Source organism: Hemicordylus capensis, chromosome 2 (assembly GCF_027244095.1).
Source record: "Hemicordylus capensis ecotype Gifberg chromosome 2, rHemCap1.1.pri, whole genome shotgun sequence".
Taxonomy (NCBI): domain Eukaryota; kingdom Metazoa; phylum Chordata; class Lepidosauria; order Squamata; family Cordylidae; genus Hemicordylus; species Hemicordylus capensis.
The window spans coordinates 149322880-149343457 of NC_069658.1; the positions used below are offsets into that span (position 1 = coordinate 149322880).

The 20578-nt window shown below is 48.0% G+C and overlaps 1 protein-coding gene across 1 annotated transcript in view; it reads right to left on the minus strand.

Annotated features, from left to right (window-relative positions):
- Positions 1-20578, minus strand: part of LOC128347203 (low-density lipoprotein receptor-related protein 2-like) — a 68081-nt gene that overhangs the window by 10808 nt on the left and 36695 nt on the right. The window contains exons 15-23 of the mRNA XM_053301477.1: positions 10778-10987; positions 9081-9497; positions 8271-8483; positions 6247-6482; positions 5199-5322; positions 3411-3586; positions 2430-2619; positions 941-1156; positions 51-234 (exon numbers count right to left, since the gene is read on the minus strand). Coding sequence (XP_053157452.1) covers positions 51-234; positions 941-1156; positions 2430-2619; positions 3411-3586; positions 5199-5322; positions 6247-6482; positions 8271-8483; positions 9081-9497; positions 10778-10987 — 1966 coding nt within the window. The remainder of the gene's footprint in view (positions 1-50; positions 235-940; positions 1157-2429; positions 2620-3410; positions 3587-5198; positions 5323-6246; positions 6483-8270; positions 8484-9080; positions 9498-10777; positions 10988-20578) is intronic.

Sequence of the window (20578 nt, forward strand, 5' to 3'; positions counted from 1 at the left end):
GACCCTGCTTAGCCTTTCCAAGTATCCCAAAAGCAAGCAACTACTCTTACCCTTCCAGAGGCTGGAGAGCCAGGGACCGAGGCTGGCCCAAGTCTTCATCAAGAACCACAGTGTAGTCAGGATTTCCCCTCCAGATACCATCTAGCCGTGTAGCCAAGAGCTGTCCCGCTGTTCCGTCAGTCCAGTAGAGATTCCTTCCTATCCAGTCCAACGCTATGCTATCAGTCTTGATTCCTGCAATGGGATCGTTTCCAAACCATGTAAGCCAAGGCAAGCCCCGTATGCTCATTGCAGCTACTGCTTTGCATCCCGTCACACGGTGAAGGCAAGGTAGCATTCAGAGCCCCCTTTTGAGATGCATAGCACAGCAACAGTTAGGTCATGTGCCTCACACTGGAATAGTGCCTTGGGGCAGGGGTGGGGTGGGATTTCGCAGCCAAAAAATAAAAATACACCAGTTGAGATAGGTGGTCAATGTCCTAGCCTCCTGGCTTCAGCACTGCCTCAGATGATGCTTTACTCTGCTGCCTTGACCTGTCCTTTGAGTTGTAGGGAACTTTCCAGCAGGTGCTCTGCAAGGATTAGGCACCATGCCATCCTTATTACCAAACCATTTTATTTAGTGTTAGCAGTGAGCTCAAGCTTGCTGTATCAGAACACCTAGTCTTCAGGCCATTATGCGAGGCAGCTTCCGTCTAAGCTACAAACAGTTTAATTTTACAAGTTCCTGTCCTGTTTTGTTTATTCTCAGCAACCTTCCAAATTAAGCTTGGTTTTGGACACTAAGCTCTCTAGATTGAGATACCATCACCAAGTGGTATCCGAACCAGGCTTAGAACTTTGCGTTCTGCTTTTCATTAGATCTTTTCAGTCTGAATTAGTGTGACCCAAGCTAGCAGTTCCCTTCTTAGGACTGCCCAATGATAAAGCCAAGACCCACCTTTTACAAGAGACCCTCTCTGGTTGGTTCTCATGTTCATCCATTTAATGCTTTCTGCATTAAGGTCCATCCAGAAGACTTTCTGGTCCACCGAGTCATAGTCAATGGAGAAGACAGGGTTCACATCATTCGTCAAGATAACATCTTCTTGCATGCTCCTTAACCCATAGAAGATCAAGTCAAACTGCACTGCAACTAGCAGTTTTGGCTCAGAGCCTAAAGTGGAGACAGGTAGTTGTGTTGGTAGTTTGCTGCTTCCCACCACTACGAGCAAATATTGACATGGTAGTGCATGAAATCCTATCCAGGAGATGGTCCAACAAGGCTTAATCTGATCTCAGCAACCTTAGCCTCCAGTAACCTGTACCCAAGCATTAATTCTCCAGGCCCAGTGCCAATTACACACGGGGCCCCTTCCCTGTATTGAAAGGACTTAATTTGCATCCATAGCTCCCCTTTAAGCTCCTATTTTTGGCTGCCCATTTGCATTTATAATGCAACATGGCAAGTCTATTGCCCACTCCTTTAAATGGAGCTTGTTGTCCCTGATCTCTAGTGGTAGTTCTTCTATGCACTTGAGTCTCCAGAGACTCGACCCACTTGCTCCTGTGTGTGGTGGGGAGGCCTCCCTGTCCCTTCCTAGGCTAGACTTTGGGGTGCCTCCTGCCTGTGCATAGGAAGTTAGCCAACCAACTCTGGGACTTTGTCTTGAGTGCAACTCTTAAGGTGGCACGCTTCTGGACTAGCAGTTGACCATCTGTCCTAGAGGGTGGCCTGAGCCAGCAGGCCACTGTTCAGCATTGGGTTGTTCTAATCCAGGTGGTTCTAGCAAGTCTTAAAGACACTGATAAGATGCATTGTATATAAAACCATGACCTACAATTTAGTTGCATGGTATAGCCCAAGCCCAGTCTGGGCTTCTCTGGACTTTCAAAGTCTGGTAAAAAGAGAGTACCTTTCCTTCCAGTGTCCACATGTGCTAGGACTCTAGAACCCACTGAAGTGCACTGTGGGTGCTTCAGCAAATTGCTAAGGGGTAGCTGGTGTCTATTTCCCATTCTTCAGTCCAACAGGGATTCAACCCTTAGTACTATCTATATCCCAATACAAATTCAGTTTTCTATCTATTCATCTAGTCAGACTAGATTTCTGCCATTTGCCTGCAGTTTCAGTCCTAGCCATGAGTGTTGCTTTTGAGCAGTACTATGACTCCAAATAGGTGTTTTGAGAGTCCTCTCTCAGCCAGCAGTTTGCATGCTACTTCGTGCAAGTTCTTCCTACTAGCTTGCTAGAATAGGACAGGACAGATCAGATGTTTATGGCAACTCCTGGGTTTCCAGGGCCTCTTTGGCAGAGGCAAGCAGTTGATTAGAGCCCAAGTTCGTGTAGCGCTGTTTCCCCATTTCAGAAAAGCACGGTTTACTCAGTTTTGAGCCATGCAAACAGATGCCCATTGGGAGATTCGAGGAGTGCAGTCGTGGAGCCTTACCAATGACTTTGCAGGTGTGGCCATCTGGTTCCATCAAATAGCCAGGATGGCAAGTGCAGCTGTGGCTACCATAAGTGTTGACGCAGGTCTGACTGCATTTCTCCTTCTGTCCCAGCTCTTTACACTCATTGATGTCTTTGCAGGTCCGTCTGTCACTACTTAGCCTAAATCCCTCATTGCAGGCACATTTCTGAAAGTTAGAACTCATGTTAAGTACACTCCTATCTTCAGGTCAATGCAAAACCAAGTAGCTGTTTTCCAGTAGAGCTTAAAAATCTAAAGTCGGTCTAGGAGGAGACACCTAACTCTTTCCCCAGAAGAGGTCCTGCAGAGAAACCTAGCAGCTGATGCCCTTCAGAGGGGTTAACTGTTCAGGATGGTTGCCCCACTAACTATCAAGACAGGAAGGAAGGTCCAGGGGTTTAGGCCCAGCACCCCGATATCCAAGGAACAGAAGACTTCCTCCAAGGAACACTCACAGATGCAGCTTTCTATATTATAAGCTGCACCTGCCAAAGTGTCATCCTTAAGGTGTAGCATCCTTTATCTGGTCACTAAACAGGAGTGGGGAAGAGGGGGAACCTTCAAAGTACAGCCTCCTTCTCAGCATCTGACTACAAAGAGCCCATTTGGAGTCTTTGCAGTTTTAGTCCTGTTCAAAACCAAGTTGGCTATATGCAGTATTGGATTATATCTTCCCACTTCCACCCTGCCAATTCCAAGTAGGATGTGCCATAGAGAACCTCCTGCTTCCAAGAAGCAATATTATGTCTAAATTGATATTTGACTAGTTAAAATTGGAGTGTGCATGGTTGTTTCCAGGCAGTGGCCCTCATCTAGCTTGCCTGCTAGAACGGAATTTGGAGCATGCACACAGCACCAAGGCAGCTCTGGCCAGGCAAGCGAAGATCACCTTCGCCACCACTCTTATCCCAAGCTAGACCACCGAGTGGCAGAGCCAGCCTCCTACTGTTTACTTACAGGCCCACTAGGGGACTCGTAACAGAAGTGGGAGCATGATCTTCGACATGGCACATTGCAGTTTCTTCCTTCATCCGATCCATCTTGGCAGTCCCGTCTCCCATTGCAGACCACAGTGAAATGGACACAGCCCTGGCCACATTGGAATTCGTCAGCCCTGCACTTCCTGGATGGACCTGTGAGGTAGAAGAGGTAAGTGGCTTATCTTCAGATCCAAGGGCCTTAACTGTAGCAGAACAGCCTCTAAATAAGTTGTGACACTGGGCAAAAGGAGCATGTAGTATTATACTAAGAGAGAGTGCCCACCTCTACAGCTGGAACTGCCCCGGGGCCTCACAAAACAGGAAACCTAGTGTACTGGTTAGTTTAGATCAGTGGTTCCCAACCAGGGTGCCTCCCGATGTTGTTCAGCTACAACTATCATCACCCCCAGCCCCCAATAAGTTGTAGCAGGGAATGATGGCTGTTGTAGTTCAGCAACATCTCAAGGAACCCAGGTTGGGAACCACTGGTGTGTGTGTGTGTGTGTGTGTGTGTGTGTGTGTGTGTGTGTGTGAGAGAGAGAGAGAAAGAGAGAGAGCAGGAGGCAGCCAACTGTTTTGTGTCTGTTCAGCACCTTTCCCTTGGTCTTTAATAGCCCTCATGCAGTTCACTACTAAGCAGTAGTTAGTATTATTGTTTCATGGAAAAAGGGGGCTCCCCAGGGATGGGCACGGAGCTGCAATTCCAGCAAATCCAATATGGATTTCAAGTGCGCCAAGAGATTTGGGGCAACCTCTTCTCTACCTTCGGCTGCTCTTTGGACACAGGATCGATGCCATGACCATTTCCCATTAGGAGGGAAAGCGTCTTGCCTGATCCATGCAACACTGGTAATTTGATACTGCTTGGACTCTACTAAAGGTGTTGTCTGGACTTCAAGGTTTCCCTTGATAGGAATTCGCTTGATTCCCCTTGTGTTAACTGCCCTGAACCAATTTTGGAAGGAAGGTATAGAAATCAAATTATTATTATTATTATTATTATTATTATTATTATTGATGATGATGATGATGATGATGATGATGAAAAAATATTATGGGACTTCCGACTACAAACAGACAAACATCTGCCACACAATACACCAGATATAACTGTAGTCGAGAAGAAAGAAAAACAAGTCAAAATAATCGACACAGCAATACCAGGGGATAGCAGAATAGCAGAAAAAGAAATAGAAAAAATCACCAAATACAAAGATCTACAAACTGAAATTGAAAGGCTGTGGCAGAAAAAGACCAAAATAATCCCAGTGGTCATTGGCGCCCTGGGTGCAGTTCCAAAAGACCTTGAAGAGCACCTCAACACCATAGGGGCCACAGAAATCACCATCAGCCAATTACAAAAAGCAGCTTTACTGGGAACAGCCTATATTCTGCAACGATATCTATAATAATAACAGCAACAATATTGATAATAAAATGCAGCCGTCCCAGGTCCTTGGGAAGGACTCAATGTCTGGATAAAACAAACCAGTCAATAACACCTGTCTGACTGTGTAAACAAGAAATAATAATAATGGCAAGGGCTTCCAACATGAGCCACAAGTTTAGAACCATGGGATGTTCAAGACCAGAAGCCTCAAGCTGCGGCCATCCTGAAGATGTTGGCCTCCAGCTCCCACCATCCTTGGCGACTGAGCTGTGTGACTGAGGAGGGTGGGAGTTTAGTCTGCAGCCAAGTCACCTAAGACGCCTGCTTCAGACCTTGCTGTGCCTATTGAAGTTGGTTAGAGAAAGTAGTGCTTACATCCAGCTTCATCACTCCGGTCTCTGCAGTCCGTCTCCCCGTCACAGTGCCACAGGTCGGGGATACACTCCACTCCACTGCTGCATCTCCACTGCCCCTCACCACACTTTGGCAACGGACAGTCCTGCAAGGAAAGACGACATATTCAGCAGGAGACACTTCGTTTCTCCTTTGCAGTCAGTTGCATAGCAGGGATGGCAACTCCAGCTCTGTACATACTCTGGGACCGTCCTCAACAAGGGCTCAATGGGAGATATCCATGATCAGGACTGTTGGCTCAGTGTGGAGTCTGGCATCTTGACTTTAGGTTGCGAGCACTTATGGGCTGAAGGCCAGGCCTGAAGCAAGTATGCTGGGAGAGCACAGCATTAGGAGAATGCTCCAGTGAGCGCTCTAGGAGATGGGCCTTTGTGCCCTGCATCTGGCTTCTAGCCTTCACAATACACACATTGTACTGCTCCCAGCTTTATCTGGCAGCATTGGAGTTACCTTTACACAGAACTGTGTGGACTACATAGCCCTGGGCTTCACTGGAGAGAACAATGTGTTCACATTCTATCCAAGGACTCTAGATAGGTTTGTGAGTTCTTATCGGGCTTCTTCACACAATAGCAAGCTCAGGTTTGCCATCGGTCTGCAGTCACAGGAGGCTTCACCCAATCCTGGTTCTGGCAGGATACAGTGGCCCACATGCTCTGCAGCATAACATGGGTTGCTCCAATCTGTCCGCGCTGCCGCAGGTGTCCAAGTACTGAAGCATGGGCAGAGGAGAGCCACCCATGTTGCACTGCTGAACACATGGGCTACTTTGCAAGCTAGTGATTGCACATGGTTGAAGCAGCCCTGGAGACCCTGGGGAAATCAAGGGTGCGCGGGTTGTGTGCATGCAAGCACTTGCTCAGGCTTGCAGAATGTTAGTGCTTTGCAGTGGCAGCCCTAGTGTGCACAGTCACTTCAAGCACTAGCTGCTACTCCAGTAAAATAGCATCTCTTTTGAACAGTGGATTCCACATCTGTTATTGAGTGGTGCTAGAGAACTGCCAGTTACCTTTTCATCAGAGTCATCGTTGCAGTCTGTGTCTCCATCACAGTGCCAGTCCTTTAGGATGCACTCCCCACTAAGGCACCTGATTTCATCTGGAGTGCAGAGCTGTAGAATGGGGGGAATTGGGCAGTCTTCTTCATCCGAGTGGTCCTTGCAGTCATGGTCCCCATCACAGCGCAGGGAAAGAGAAACACACTGGCCACTTCTGCACTGGAACTGGAGTTTGTTGCACTCATGAACTGCAAACAGACAGCACAGAATTCACTCCTCCTGTTCTTCGGAAGACAGACTTCACGGGAGTCTTTAGTCAGACTGACACACCTTTGGCAGCAACCAGTGTGAAGATCTCTCAGTTTTAGAATGTTTAATGCAGATGTAGTGCCTTTACAGGAATGGTATTTGTCTAGTGACCTCCCCATGTCAGTTCCCATGGGTCCTATACCTTGTCCTCATTATCTTTGAATTTCTACCTCCAAGAGACTAAGTCTGACTAAACCTGATTTTACCTGCTGCAAATATTAGAGTGGCTATTTTAGCATCATTTAGACACCCATATTATAGTCTTGCAGCATTTTAGGAACATAGGAAGCTGCCATATACTGAGTCAGATCATAGGTCCATCTACCTCAGTGTTATCTACACAGAATGGCAGCGGCTTCTCCAAGGTTGCAGGCAGGAATCTCTCTAAGCCCCATCTTGGAGATGCTGCCAGGGAGGATACTTGGAACCTAGATGTTCTTCCCAGAGTGGCTCCATCCCCTGAAGGGAATATTTTACAGTGCTCATTTTCCCTTCAGAGGTGCATGACTTCAATGCCTTCACAAAACCCTCCAACTGAGGGGGCACAACAGGCAGGAGATCACAGTACTACAGCCAACCCCCATCTTCCAGGCAAAGACACAAGTGTGCCATAGCATGGACTGCAGAAGAAGTGCAAGCCAAGTTTCGTGTTTAGGACCAGCCGTTGACTCTAGAGTCTGTGTGAGAGGTGGAGAGGCTCTCAAGCCCTTTTGGTATCCCAATACATCCTGCCACACTTTGTGTACACAAAGCTAAGCCATGCCAAAGTAAGCTGCTGCCCTTAGAGAGGGCAGAGGAGCTGCCTAGCCAGATGCTGCAGCCAGGGGCGGCTCCATCATGAGGCCATGTGAAGCAGAGGTCTTGGGCATCAAGTGTTGGGACATCACCCCACCACCATGGGCCACTGTGCAAAACAGGATGCTGGACTAGATAGGCCTTGGGCCTGACGCAGCAAGGCTGTTCTTATGGGGTCTGCTGCCGCAAACAGGCAGTTTGTGAACATGCAAGGCACTAGCAGCTTCATGCAATGGCTTTTCACTGGGCTAGTGCAGTGTCTCCCTCTAAGCACCAAAAGTGTCTGGAGGAAAAGGATGCTTGACAGGTGGAGGGGAGAGAGTGCTCAGCAACAGCAGCAAGGAGGACAGCACAGTGTTGTTGGTGCTAGATGTACATGAACTGCAGACAGCAGTACAATCCATCCAACAGGGGGTGGGGTGTCCAACACCGAGTACTGGCTCTTGACTGGAAGAGCTTGTCAGTCACCCTAAGCAGCAAACAGCAACAAGCTAGTGCTGGCTAAGTTGTGGTCCCGGGGCATATGTTGGGGCTCCAGATTAGGCTTTCCAGCCCACCAAGTTGAATCACCCTTGTCTTGAAGTAGCAGCCACCATTGCTCCCCCCGCCCGCCCATTTAAGATCCAAGCATTATTTGCATTTGGAGGAGCCTGGCTAGGTCAGGACAGAAACATCAAGGTTTCTGTAGCAAGCAACAGCTGACAGGCTCAGCGCCAAAACTGGCATGCACCTCTAGGTCTCCCAGAAGGGACCATTCAAGCTTTTAAGCAGGTGGCAGTTTCAGTCTGGGGCACCCGTTTTGCCATCCTGGAAGCAGCATCAAAAGCTTAGAGACACCTGCTTTGCCCCACATAGTTAGCAACTTGGGTCGGAGGCCAGCAATTTAAGTCACCCGTCCTCATTTAAGCGTCTGCTTGCCAAGTGTCCCTTACCACAGCCTCTCTCATCTGCATTATCGGCACAGTCAGAGTTCCCATCACACAGCCAACTCTCGGGCACACAACGCGAGAAGTCACAGCGCAGGGCGCAGTCCGCTGTTGGGGTCCAGCAATCCAGTTCATCGGAGCCATCAGGGCAGTGGCTCACCCCATCACAACGATACTTTTCTTGAATGCATCTGTTGCCACTCTGGCACTGGAAGATTCCTTTTTTTAAAAAAAGAGCATTGTATAAGAAGGTTCAAAGACCAGGCCTTTCTAGCTTGAACATGGCCGGAGGAGGAGTGCATGCCGGTTTACAGATTAAGCTAGAGCAAGTTAGAGCATTGCCAGGGAAAAGGATACATGGGTGCTCTTGTAGCCAAGTAATTCATGTGTGGTACAGCAACAATCTTAGTCTTTGCTCATTAAGGAGTTAAACTGAACTGGTCTGACTTTATGTTGGGTTAAACACATGAAGCGGTTTAGGACTGTAAAGTTACATGTACCAAGGGATCTGGCAGACTAGTGCCCCCAGTGCTAGTCCTTAGGGGGTCTTATGTCCGCCTCTCAACCCCTTTGGTGCATAAGACTAAACACCCCCATTTCCAACAGCATGAAGTTGAACCAAGTTCAAGTGGGGCTCATTTAACCACCTTGGTTCACATCTTAGTGACTGGGAAGTACTCAGTGTTTGATCTGACCTTTCAGTGCCCCGTGTGAAATGGGAAGGTTTCATTCCTCACACATGGGGGTTGAGTCACAAGCCAAGAGGTGCACTCTTGCAAGAATACAAGGCAACAGGCAACAAAGGAAAGTTTGTACCTGGGCTATTACAGAAGTTAGAACAGTTATTTTCATCAGACCCATCTTCACAGTCTGCCTCTCCATCACAGACATATTCATAGGAGACACACTCCTGCCCATTCTGGCAGAGTATTTCTGCCCAGCCACAATCCACAGGTATCCTGTGTGTGGTCTTTGCCGGAGTGGCAATTGTGGTCCGAGTTGTAGTAGAGGTAGTTGTGGAAGTAGTAGTAGGCACTATTGTAGTGGTAGTGGTTGTAGCTGGCATAGTAGTAGTGGTCGTAGTTGGCACTGTAGTAGTGGTTGTCGTAGTAGTGGTCGTCGTAGTGGGTGTGGTTGTCGAAGCAGAGGTTGTGGTTTGTGGTACTCTTTTAGCTGTAGCAGTTTTAAGCACAACAGTGCTTACAGCAGCAGGCTTAACAGGGAGAACTTCCACTGCAACCAGAAAGGTTGAAACTGGTTGAATACTGTGGCTCATCTTCATACTCCTGCTTATAGTTCATGCATCCAATGCAGTCCCTCCATCCTCCCACCTATTTTGGCACGTGTGCCCCATCATGCAAGATGCAGGCACTTTTAATCCTGTGCTACAGGACTGCTTGCCTTCGTACAGTGCAAGTTGCAATCCTGTGCAAGGTTGGATAGTTTCGCGCCTTGTCTACAAAATCGGGCACAAGCCTGGCACTAGAGACGCAAGCAGGAGTCTCAAGGTGGGGGGCCTTATTGCCTAGACTTGCCAGGTCTCAGGTTTGACCCGAAGGTGCAGAACAGTAGCCTCCTCTCGGGAGCCTGAGCCTGATGAGCAAGGACCACCATCCTTTACTTGTGCTATCTTTCTGCTCTGCCTCATGTCAGGTTCTGTCCACTTTGATGCCTTCCAAACAGGTTCCAGGCACCACTAGGCTCTACTCATACCTGACCATGCACCATTTAGTCCTAGGCTCTGTCTCCTTGCCCTTGGATCCAGGAGTCAGGAGACATGGTGACTTTGTGCTATGTGCCACCAACTATGTTATTGGTGGCACTATGTCACACGCACAGGATGAACACCAAGAAGTTGTCTAGTCAGGAGTAGGGAGCAGAACCTGCCACTGTAAGCTTGCCACCCATTCTCAAGAGGCAACTCCATGAGCCGCCTTACAGATTCAGCCCAAGGGTCCATCTGCTCCAACAGTGGCCAGTCCTAGGCTGAAAGCAGCTCACAAATAGGGCAAGCAAAAGCTGTACTCCCCACGCAGAGCACTCCCTTTGGCTTCATAGCTAGTATCCATCAACAGATTTCTCTATGAAGAGGCCTAATCCTTTAGGACAATCACCATATAGTCCTAAAGTTCCAAGTACCGGAAGACCAGACTTCAACTACCCCCTCCATTCACTTTATATGCAGCTGGTTTTCCAGAGCCAAGAGAACCCAACCCCTCTGTCCCCCTCCCTGCATAGCACGGGCTCAACAGTTGACATCTACATCATGGGAGCCAGAGGCTTGTGGGCAGTAAAGCAAAGCATTGCAGAAAGCCCTCGAGGGCTCAAGAACTGAAGTTTACAGCAATGTTAACGCTATTCGTGTTTGTAGAGCTGCTTTAGTTTAAGCTAACAACAAGACCTTTCAAGGGATGAAAGGTCATCCTTCTGCAAGACCACCTAACCTATATATAAATAAAAAGGTTTTGCTGCCTAGGTGGCTGTGCAGAAGTTCTGGTAGCAATTCAGCTTACCGGTTACCAAGTTTGTGTCCAAGACCATAATTGCTTTCTGTATACCAGTTACTTGCACCACAGAGGGTTCCATTGCTTTTCTGTTCCAGACCACAAGTGCTGTGGCATTGAGTGTCACCAGATAAGGCCCATAAGCAGCTGCCACGCCATGTGGCCACCTTCTCTTCAGACTATGTGCTCTGTGTGTGATGAGGTTCAGCTCCTTAAGAACTTCCAACAAGACAAATTTAGGATTAGTGTTCAATCATGACAGCCAAAATATTTTATGTATAAGAAGAGCCATCACATCTAGTTTTTCTAAATAAGTGAACAGCCCCTCATTTGTTTAAATAGTTGCATATCTGAACTTTAAACATAGGTGCCTTTGATTGCCTATCAGGAGAAAGTGTACCAATCCCATTAAAGGATGTTCTGTCCTGGTGTCAGAATGGGAACTGCTTAAGTTTTTTTAACCTACCAGCTTAAGCTTGCAGCTATAGTCAGTCCAAGTTAAGGTAGTCCTAACCCAATAGGGAGTAGTCCCTGGAGTTCGCCAAGATGTCCCTTCACTAATTTCAAAGGTGTTACAGCTGGAACTCCAAGCACTTGAGTGCTAGGTAACACTGATTCAAGGTGTCACAAGTCTTAGTTTTTTGTAATCTAGTACCATAAGTGGTTTAGTGAAAGGACATCAAGAATTTGAAAACAAGCTTGAAAACTTAATTATATCCGTATTAGTAGACTTGGAGTTGTCACCAATGGAGCCTTTTGTTCTTCAGATCTTAAATATCAAGTTATAGATTGGAGTATTAGTTCACTTACCGTGAAGGCTTCTTCTTAATGCTGGAATCAAGGATATCTCTATGGGTTATCCCCCTGCCTTATCCTCCAAGGCATGACAGTTTTGATTAGCTGAAGAAAAATACACTCCTACCCGAGCCTGAGTGGGAAAGCCCTGCCCCAGTTTTCAGGCCAAGTTATGAAAAGGTAAAATGACAAAATGTTTTGTCATAGAAACATCAGTGTATAAACATGAGAAGTACATAACCACTCAATTGGAGTGAGCAACAAGTAGTGTCCAATAGATTGTTGGACTATAGAAGCAGGTAATGAAGTTATCCTCTTCAGACTGTTGAGGGCAAGTGTGGATGGCTGACTATGGCCCCCAAGGAGTAGACAGGGGTGCCAAGCTGGGTGGACTGAGATGTCCTTGACTCCAGCATCAAGAAGCAGCCTTCATGGTAAGTGAACCAATGCTCTGTTCTCCGATGCTGGGGTCATGGACATCTCTATGGGACATATTACAGCTTGTATATCACCAAGGAAGGGAGCACCTCTGTCTACTCCTGGGAAAGCACCTGTTGCAGCACTCTCCTACTAAATGCCACCTGTACTGAAGCATATGTAAGTTTTGGGCGGTATGAAAATGTTAAATAAGCGTCCATCTTGTAATGCTTTGTGAAGGTCGAAGGATTTTTCCACATGGTGGCCCTACAGATCCCATGAATTGGAGCATTTGTCAAAAAGGCCATTGACATAGCTGCTGCTCTTGTGGAGTGTGCCAGCATATGTGTGGGTGGATGCATCCACTGAGTCTCATAGGCTAGTGCAACACATGCTCGAATCCACCTGGCGATGGTCGAAGATGACTTTAGTAGAGAATACTCTACTACCCTTCCCACAGAGCCAGATAAAAATACAGACAATGGATCTGTACCTTGGAAAGATGTGGACTGTTTTATATAGCTTTTAAGACAGCGACGAACATCCAACTTATGCCATTGTTTTTCTCTTGGATGTGGACAAAATGAGGGAAGAAATATATCCTGAGACTGATGAAACTGAAATGCTACTTTGGAGTGAATGAATGGGTCTGGAATAAGGTATACCAACTCCTGTTGGAATATGCAGTATGCCCTGTGAACAGACAATGCTTGGAGCTCCAATACCCTTCTTGCTGAAGTAATTGCTATTAAGACGCTCAGTCTGAAGGATAGGATTCGTATGGGAATGTACTGTAAGGGCTCAAAAGGGATGTGACTGTAGAGTCTTCCAACACTGTGTGTAAGTCCCATGAAGGAAAGCAGTGCATTGTAGGTGGAAATATCAAGTTTACCCCTCATAAGAACCGTTTTAGATGGTGACGTGAGTGTATGGACCTAGCCGATAAGCCAGAACTAAGTCCTACAAGGGAAGCTGCTTGTCTTTTGAGTGTCTTTGGTCTGAGGCCCATTTCCAGCCTCTCCTGGAAAAACTGAGATGATGTATGGATGCTGCACCCTGAGGTACTGAGTGACATGTCCCCCCATCTTAAAAATGCTATCCACATACACCGGTAGATCTTGTTTGTTGGCATCAAGATGGGTGTCAACATAGTATCTAACACCTTATCCGAATATCCTTGTTTTCTCAATATTCCCCTCAGTTTCCATGCAGCAAGCCGCAACCAGTCTGGGTTGGGATGTTGCACTGGGCCCTGAAGAAGAAGATCCAGTGTTACCGAAAGGAACCATGGCTCCGTGGCTGCCAGATGTAATAACTCCGTGAACCATGGCCTCCTGGGCCAGAAGGGGCCTATTAGTATTACTCTTGCCCTTAGTAGACAGAGCCTTCTCAGCACTCTTGCCATCAGCTGTGTCGGTGGAAGTGTGTTGAGTAGGCCCTCTGGCCACTGTGCTTGTAGTGCATCTACATTCTCTGCCTCCCTGCTGGGGAATCTGGACGTGAACCATGGCAACTGTGTGTTCTGAAGGGTCATGAACAGGTTCATAATTGGCATTCCCCACCTTTGTACTATCTTCTGAAAGATGTTTGGGTTTAGAGACCATTTGCCTAGCATCAGATCCTCCTGAAACAGCCAGCTGGTTGAGATCTCCCTTTGACTGGCTGATATGGACGCTAGGGGCAGTTCTGCCCAGCTCAGCAACTATACTGCTTCCACTTGCAGGGACCTTGATCTCATTTTCCCTCCTGTTTATGTGGGCCTTGCAGTAGTGTTGTCCAACCAAATTAGAACGTGATGTCCTTGTAATGTCTGGTGAAAAGCTCTCAAAGCCAAGCGGATGGCCTCCGGCTCCAGCCAATTTATGCTGTAGCCCTTTTCCTGTTGAAACCATGTTCCTTGCGCTGACATGAGTTGGCAGTGAGCACCCCAACCTCTGTTGCTGGCAACTGTAGTTACTATCACCTTGGGTGGGTCCAGAAACTGTTTGCCCTGTACAAGTTTTACGGAAGCAACCACCACCTCTGATGGACATGGTGAGGTAGTTGTAGCATTAGGCGTTTTTTCTTTGCAATGGCTGTCTGAAGTGGTAGCAGAAACCAATGGAACCTTGCCCATGGGACAGCTTGTAGAGTCGCAACCATCAAGCCCCAAATCCTTGCCAGTGTGAGTAGGAGGGTCGTTGAAGGCGCGAGTGCAAGCCTTCTCTGTGGTAAGTGTTTGGAATCTGTCTTGAGACTGAAAGACGGTCCTTGCTTGTATCGATCACCACCACCACCGGTGCTGAAGCCTGTGTGATGGGACGATCTGGCTTTCTGCCTGGTTGACAAGAAACTTGTGTTCTTGTAACATTAGAAGAGTTGTCTGAAGATCACGCAGTTCTCGAAGGAGACGGGATCAAAACGTCATCCAAATATACAGATATCCTGACCCCCTGAATACAAAGGTAGGCCATCAGTGGAGCCAACACCTTTGTAAAGACCCAAGAGGTCGATGATAGACCGAAAGGCAGGGGGGCATACTGGTAGTGTCTTCCGACATACTTTAACCTGAGAAGGTGACAGCTGCTATGGTGTATTGGTACATGTAAATATGCCTCCTTCAGGTCTATTCATGAGGTAATCCAAGTGGTGGAGCACTTCCACCACAGATCTTAGTGATTCAATTCAGAATCTTTCACACTTGACCCACCTGTTCAGATATTTTAAGTCCAAGACTGCCCTTTCTGAGCCGTCCTTTTCGGGGGATGGTGAAAAAGATACAATAGATGCCCTTCAGCTCCTGACAGGGGGGAACCAGCTTTACTGTCCCAATATCCACCAGATGAAGAATTGCTTTTTGTAGCTCTGTGTGTTTGGTAAAAGTGAGCATGCAGTGTTGGAAGGAACCCGTGGGAAGGTCAGGCATCCAGTTCTATCTTGTACCCCTTTTGAATTATGCTGAGAACCCACTTTTCCATTATGGAGTTCTCCCATGAATGAAAGAACTCCGACAGGCAGCCCCCCAGCTGCGTATGGCCCTTGTTGCAGTTTGGTTTTGTTTCCCTTGAGTAGAGGCCTGTCTGTTTCCAAAACCTCTGGAGGGGAAACACAGATGGTTCCAAGCACTAGGTTGTGATCTGTAATCTCTCTCCCGGCCCCTGAAAGAGGGCCAGAAACTACAAGAGGGTTGAAATGGCTTTATAGGTGGGTTTGCTCATCTTCTGTGGGGCTGAAGGCATTGTTTCTCACCTTTTTTTTCCAACCTTTGAGTGCGGATTTGCCAAACAACTTGGTACTGTCATAAGGCAGTGCCGTCAGGTTGTTCCTGGGAGGCAGCATCTACATGCTAGCTTTCCAATCATAGCTGCCTTCTTCCCACTACCAATGCTGTAGAAGCCCTGGAAGTGAACCTAATGGAATCTAGTGTGGCATCTGCCACAAAAGCCTGCACTTTCTGAATGTTTACCAATGGCTGCCTCGTTTTAACTGGATCGTAAGATGGGTCGTTTAGCAAGTCATCTACCCACAACAGTGATGTCGTTGCTACCGTAGAGGCTACGACTGCAGAGCAAGTGGCGAGTGAGGAATTATCATGCACCCTTCCTGAGTGCAAATTCAGCTTTTTGTCTGAGGGACCTTTGAGGTACCAGTGACCCTGAAGTTGTACAATTGGTGCATCTGTGGATGGCAGTTTTAGCAAATCCATTGGCTCCTGCTGAAAAGTGCAATAGTGGCTCACTGCAGCCATCCATTTCCTGTTTGCCACCAGGAGAAGTCATTCCTGCTTTACTACCTCTGTAAAAAGATCTGGCATAGGTAATAGCATGTCTTTAGGTTTTGCCGAAAGACGAGATCCCCTTAGCCGATCGTGCCGACTCTGGCATTTCCTTCGTTTGTAACCCAATAATGGTTATAACCCTTGTCATAAGTGGGTCAAAGTCTTCCGAGACAGAGACACGCTGTGAGACATTTCCAGGGTCTGGATCGTCCCCCTAGACCATTCACCCTCCTTGTCTGGGACCAGATCAGAGTCTTGGTTTCCTCCTTCTACTTCATCTGGGTCCCCTTCAGGGTCAGCTTCTAAATCAATCACTGGAGTTGCTGTGACCTTACGCTTACCGGGGATAGGTTTCAGGAGGGCAGGGTCCTGACAGGTCAGAAGACTACTGCTCAATATTTTTGTGCTTAGAGGAGAAAGAACTCTTGATCTTGTTAGAATGTGAGCCCATGGCATGTTTTCTCTTTTTCTTTGCCGTTTTGGACAATGAGCTATCTGACTCTGAAGTTGTGTCCCCAGATGAAGAGGAAACCCTTCATTGACTTCTCTTATCTTTGGTGGCCTGATTTGGTGGATAGTGTCCACTCTCCACAAGGAAACCTCCATTCTTCCCTATGGGAAAAATCCTATACTTCAAAAACTCACCAAAAATCAGCCCTTTGCCCAATTCCTCTGAAATTTGGGTGGTAGTTTCCACCCATTGGGCACTCAGATTGCTCCTGGTTCCGGCCAACCCCTGCTACTGTCGCCAACATCATTCATGCCTTTGCTGTCCACTGGGAGCCCTCTCCTTTTTTGGCACCATTTCCCCTTGCTTGTGCCATAATGGAGCTCCCTGCTGCCACCACAGAAGCCCCTGATGTTCCCCAAGCCCTCAACGCTGCTGAGGTGGGAGGAGGGTCTACAAGAGGGAACACTGTTGCTAGCCTCAGTCTTGTCTAAAGAAACAATTGCATTCCTAAAAATGCTCCTTGGCCCATGTTTTTGCTGCTGCTGGAGGCACACTGGGCCACTTTGCTGTGAGTTTCGTGAACCACAGGCAGGAAACTTGCAGCAGCCTTGTCAGTGGTCTCTGGGTGGCTATGAAACAGTTGGTCCTGATGCATGTGGAGGTGGCGATCCAGGTGCCCTGGTTGCCTTAGAGAAGCCACTTTGCCTTTTGGCACCAAAATCATTCTGTACCCTCCTGCATGCTCCATAGCAGGAGAAAGGGAGGGTATAGTAGAAAAGAAAATGTGAAAGTGGAGGGTTTTTTAAAAATGAGAAGAAACGACACTGAATAATAGGAATGGGCAGGTTTCCTACCTGTAACCGTAGTTCTTCAAGTGGTCTTCTGTGCATTCACACTTGGGATTATATGCTTGTGCAGATAGCAGGTTCCAGAAAATTCCATAGCTTCACCCTTAAAAAGCAAAAAAGAAGAAGAAGCGGGAAACTACCCCCTCTATAGGATAGAACCCCACTATACCTCAATCCAGGAGACCGCCGCAGCCAGACAGGTACCAAAACAGGAGTCCTAGAGATAGGCTGCAGCAGGGAGGCTGGGTGGGAGTCTGAATGCGCAGAAGACCACTTGATGAACTACCATTACAGGTAGGAAGCCTGCCCTTCATGTTCTCTGTGCATCACACTTCGGATCATAACAATCTCCACTTACTTACCTGGTCAGAGAGAGCAGCCTATTGAGAGACTGACTGCAGTACCGATGCACCAAAGGCAGCATTGGATCTGGACCGGACATCCAGGGCATAATGCCGGACAAAGGTCGATGGGGTCGCCCAAGTTGCCACCCAACAGATCTCCTCTATAGGGATTCCATGCCAGAAAGCCTCTGATGCTGCCACCGCTTGCACTAAATCGGCCCGAACAGTGCCAGGTAGCGGCTTCTTCACTATCTGATAGGCCAATCCAATAGCCTTGGAAACCCAGGATGACAGCCTCTGAGTTGAAATGGGCATGCCTGTGGTTGGACCAGCATAGCTCAAACAGCCTGTTAGGCTTTCTGAAGGCTCTTGTCCTGTCAATGTAAGAGGCCAGTGCCCTCTGAACATCAAGGGAATGATACGCTCATCCCTTATCAGAGGCAGGATTAGGATAAGAGACTGGTAACTGCAACTCTTGAGCCATGTGGAACTCTGAGACCACTTTAGGCCTAAACAAAAAGGTCTGGACACAGTACAACTGTTTCTATGGAACATCAGATATGGGAAGTCTCAACAAAGGGCCCCGCAATTCACTAACTCTGCAAGCCGATGAAACGGCCACCAAAAACACTGTCTTAAGTGATAGAAGCTTCAAGTTACACGTGGCCAATGGTTCAAATGGGGGTGACATCAACTGCGAAAGTACTAACTGCAAATCCCACAAGGGTAGCACACGTGGTGCAGGCAGGAACAAGTTCAATAACCCTTTCAAGAACTTCTTAACCATCAGGTCGGTGGACAAACCTGAGGAGTTGTGGTAGTATGCTATTGCTGCTAGGTGTACCCTTACGGAAGTCTGAGCCTGTCCCGACTCCATTAGGGCCAAAAGGTACTCCAAAATAGCAGGAACCAGTGCTCGCTTGAGGAAGAGATTCCTTTCCATGGCATGGGAGCAGAACCGCTTCCACTTAGCAGCAAAACTTCTATGCGTGGAGGGCTTTCTCGCCGCCTCCAGCACCCTTTTAAGCGGGTCAGGGAGTAGGGCAGGTCCTATATTTTCCAAGCCATGAGGCATAGCAACTCTAGGTCAGGATGCAACTGCCAGCCATTGGCCATCATCAAGAGTCAGGGTTCCAGAGGTAAGTGTCGGAAGGTCCAATTGGCCAGATCGAGAAGGCTGGTGAACCTGGGCTGTCTCAGCCACCACAGGGTGACCAAGATTGCCCTCGCCTTGTCTGTCTGCAATTTCTCCAGGACCCTTGGGATTAATGGGAATGGCAGGAATGCATAAACAAATTCCTGACCCCAATGACAAAGGCAGGCATTGCCAAAAGATCCCCGATTGGCTCCTGCCCACGTACAATAATGCTCGCACTTCTTGTTGGCGGCCGTAGCAAAGAGGTCTGTGGATGGAGTCCCTCATTTGTGGAACAGGTTATGCAGGGTCCTCCAATCCTAAGACCATTCATGCGGGCTGGTTGTTTGGCAGCTGAGTGTATCTGCCAAGAAGCTGGAGGCCCCTTCTATGTGAACAGCCATCGGCCATACCCTCTGGATCTTGCACCAAGACGATACTTCCAACGCCAGCAGCATCAGGCACTGCGAAACTGTTCCTCCCTGACGGTTCAGGTAGAAGCGGGCAATAGTGTTGTCCATCAAGATAAGGACCAGGTGCCCTCTGATTCAATGGCGGAAGGCCTTCAGTGCTCAAAAGATGGCCAGTAACTTGAGATAACTGATGTGCATATGTCTGATTGAGCCTGAACACTGACCTACCACTGTAAGGTTTCAGCTGGAGGTGGACGTGTCTGTCGTTATGGTCAGTCTCAGGGAAGGCCTCTGAAAAGGCATCCCCTCCTGCAGGTGTGACCCCCACTTCCACCAGCAAGGGCAAGTTCCTTGGGCGGGTGGCCAGAAATATGTGCATTGGTATTGGCACTGAGGGTTGTAATCATCCAAAAACCATGCCTGAAGGCGCTTCATGTGGGAACGTGCCAGCGGAAGTATTGCCGTGGTAGAGGCCATGAGCCCTAGAAGTCTTTGTATGTCCCACACCATCTGCCTCCTCTGCCGACAAAGGATCGCGCTGCGGCTCTGAGACAGACTATCCTGTGGGGTGCCAAGTACACCCTCACTCTTGTGAAGTCCAATAACGTTCCAAGGAATTAGAGTCTGTTGGAGTGAGTGCAGACTTTACCAAGTTCACCTCCAGTCCCAAGTCCTGTAGCAGGTGAAGGGTGAGTTGCAAGTGCTGTAGCAGGTGGTGCAGCGTGGCGGCCACCAGTAACCAATCATCGACGTACGGAAAGATGGTTACTCCCTGCAGTCTGAGGTGAGCCACCACCACTGTCATGCACTTTGTAAAAATATGAGGTGCCGACACCAGTCCAAATGGCAGGACCCTGTATTGGTCCATCCTGTTGCCCACACAGAATCAAAGGTATTTGCGATGAGGCATGAGAGACAGGTGGAAGGTCAATAGACGCGAACCAGACATAGTGGGATAGGAGTAAAATGGTTGAGATCATCACCATCCAAAAATGCCAGTAGCAAAAGAATGTGTTGACACCTCGAAGGTCCAAAATGGGCCTCTAGCCACTGCCACGCTTCAAGATGGTAAAGTATCTCGAATAGAAGCCCACGTCTAGGTGGAAGCATACCTTGTAACAAAGAGTTTATTTCGTTTAACAATTCTGGGGAAGGCCTAGTATCTTTCACGCCAGAAAAAGGCAGAAGGGAAACCAATCCTATGCCGTATCTATTTCAGACGATTGTAAACACCCAAGAGTCTGATGCGTGGGCTGCCCAAGCATCATAACGGCTGGACAGCCAAGAGGCTGCAGAGTTATTGTCTCTTGGGGTAGGACGACTTGGGTTTGGAGAATCTTGACTTGTAGGCTGTGGAGGCATTGCCCTTGTGCTGCTGATACTTGCCCTGCTGACAAAAGGAATCACTCTACTGGTATCCTGACTGATAGTGTTGTGGTTTATGCTGGCCATAATGTGGCCAATAGCGCCCACCATGCAGAAAAAGTAGAGGAGAAAGATGCAGAATAGGTCATCCCCATGGACCTCGCCGTAGAGTGGAGTTTCTGCACTTTCCCTAATGTGTTGTCAGTTTGCTGACCGAACAGGGCCTCTCCATCGAATGGCAACTCTTCGATGCGGATATGTGCTTCTTGTGAAAGGGATGTTGCA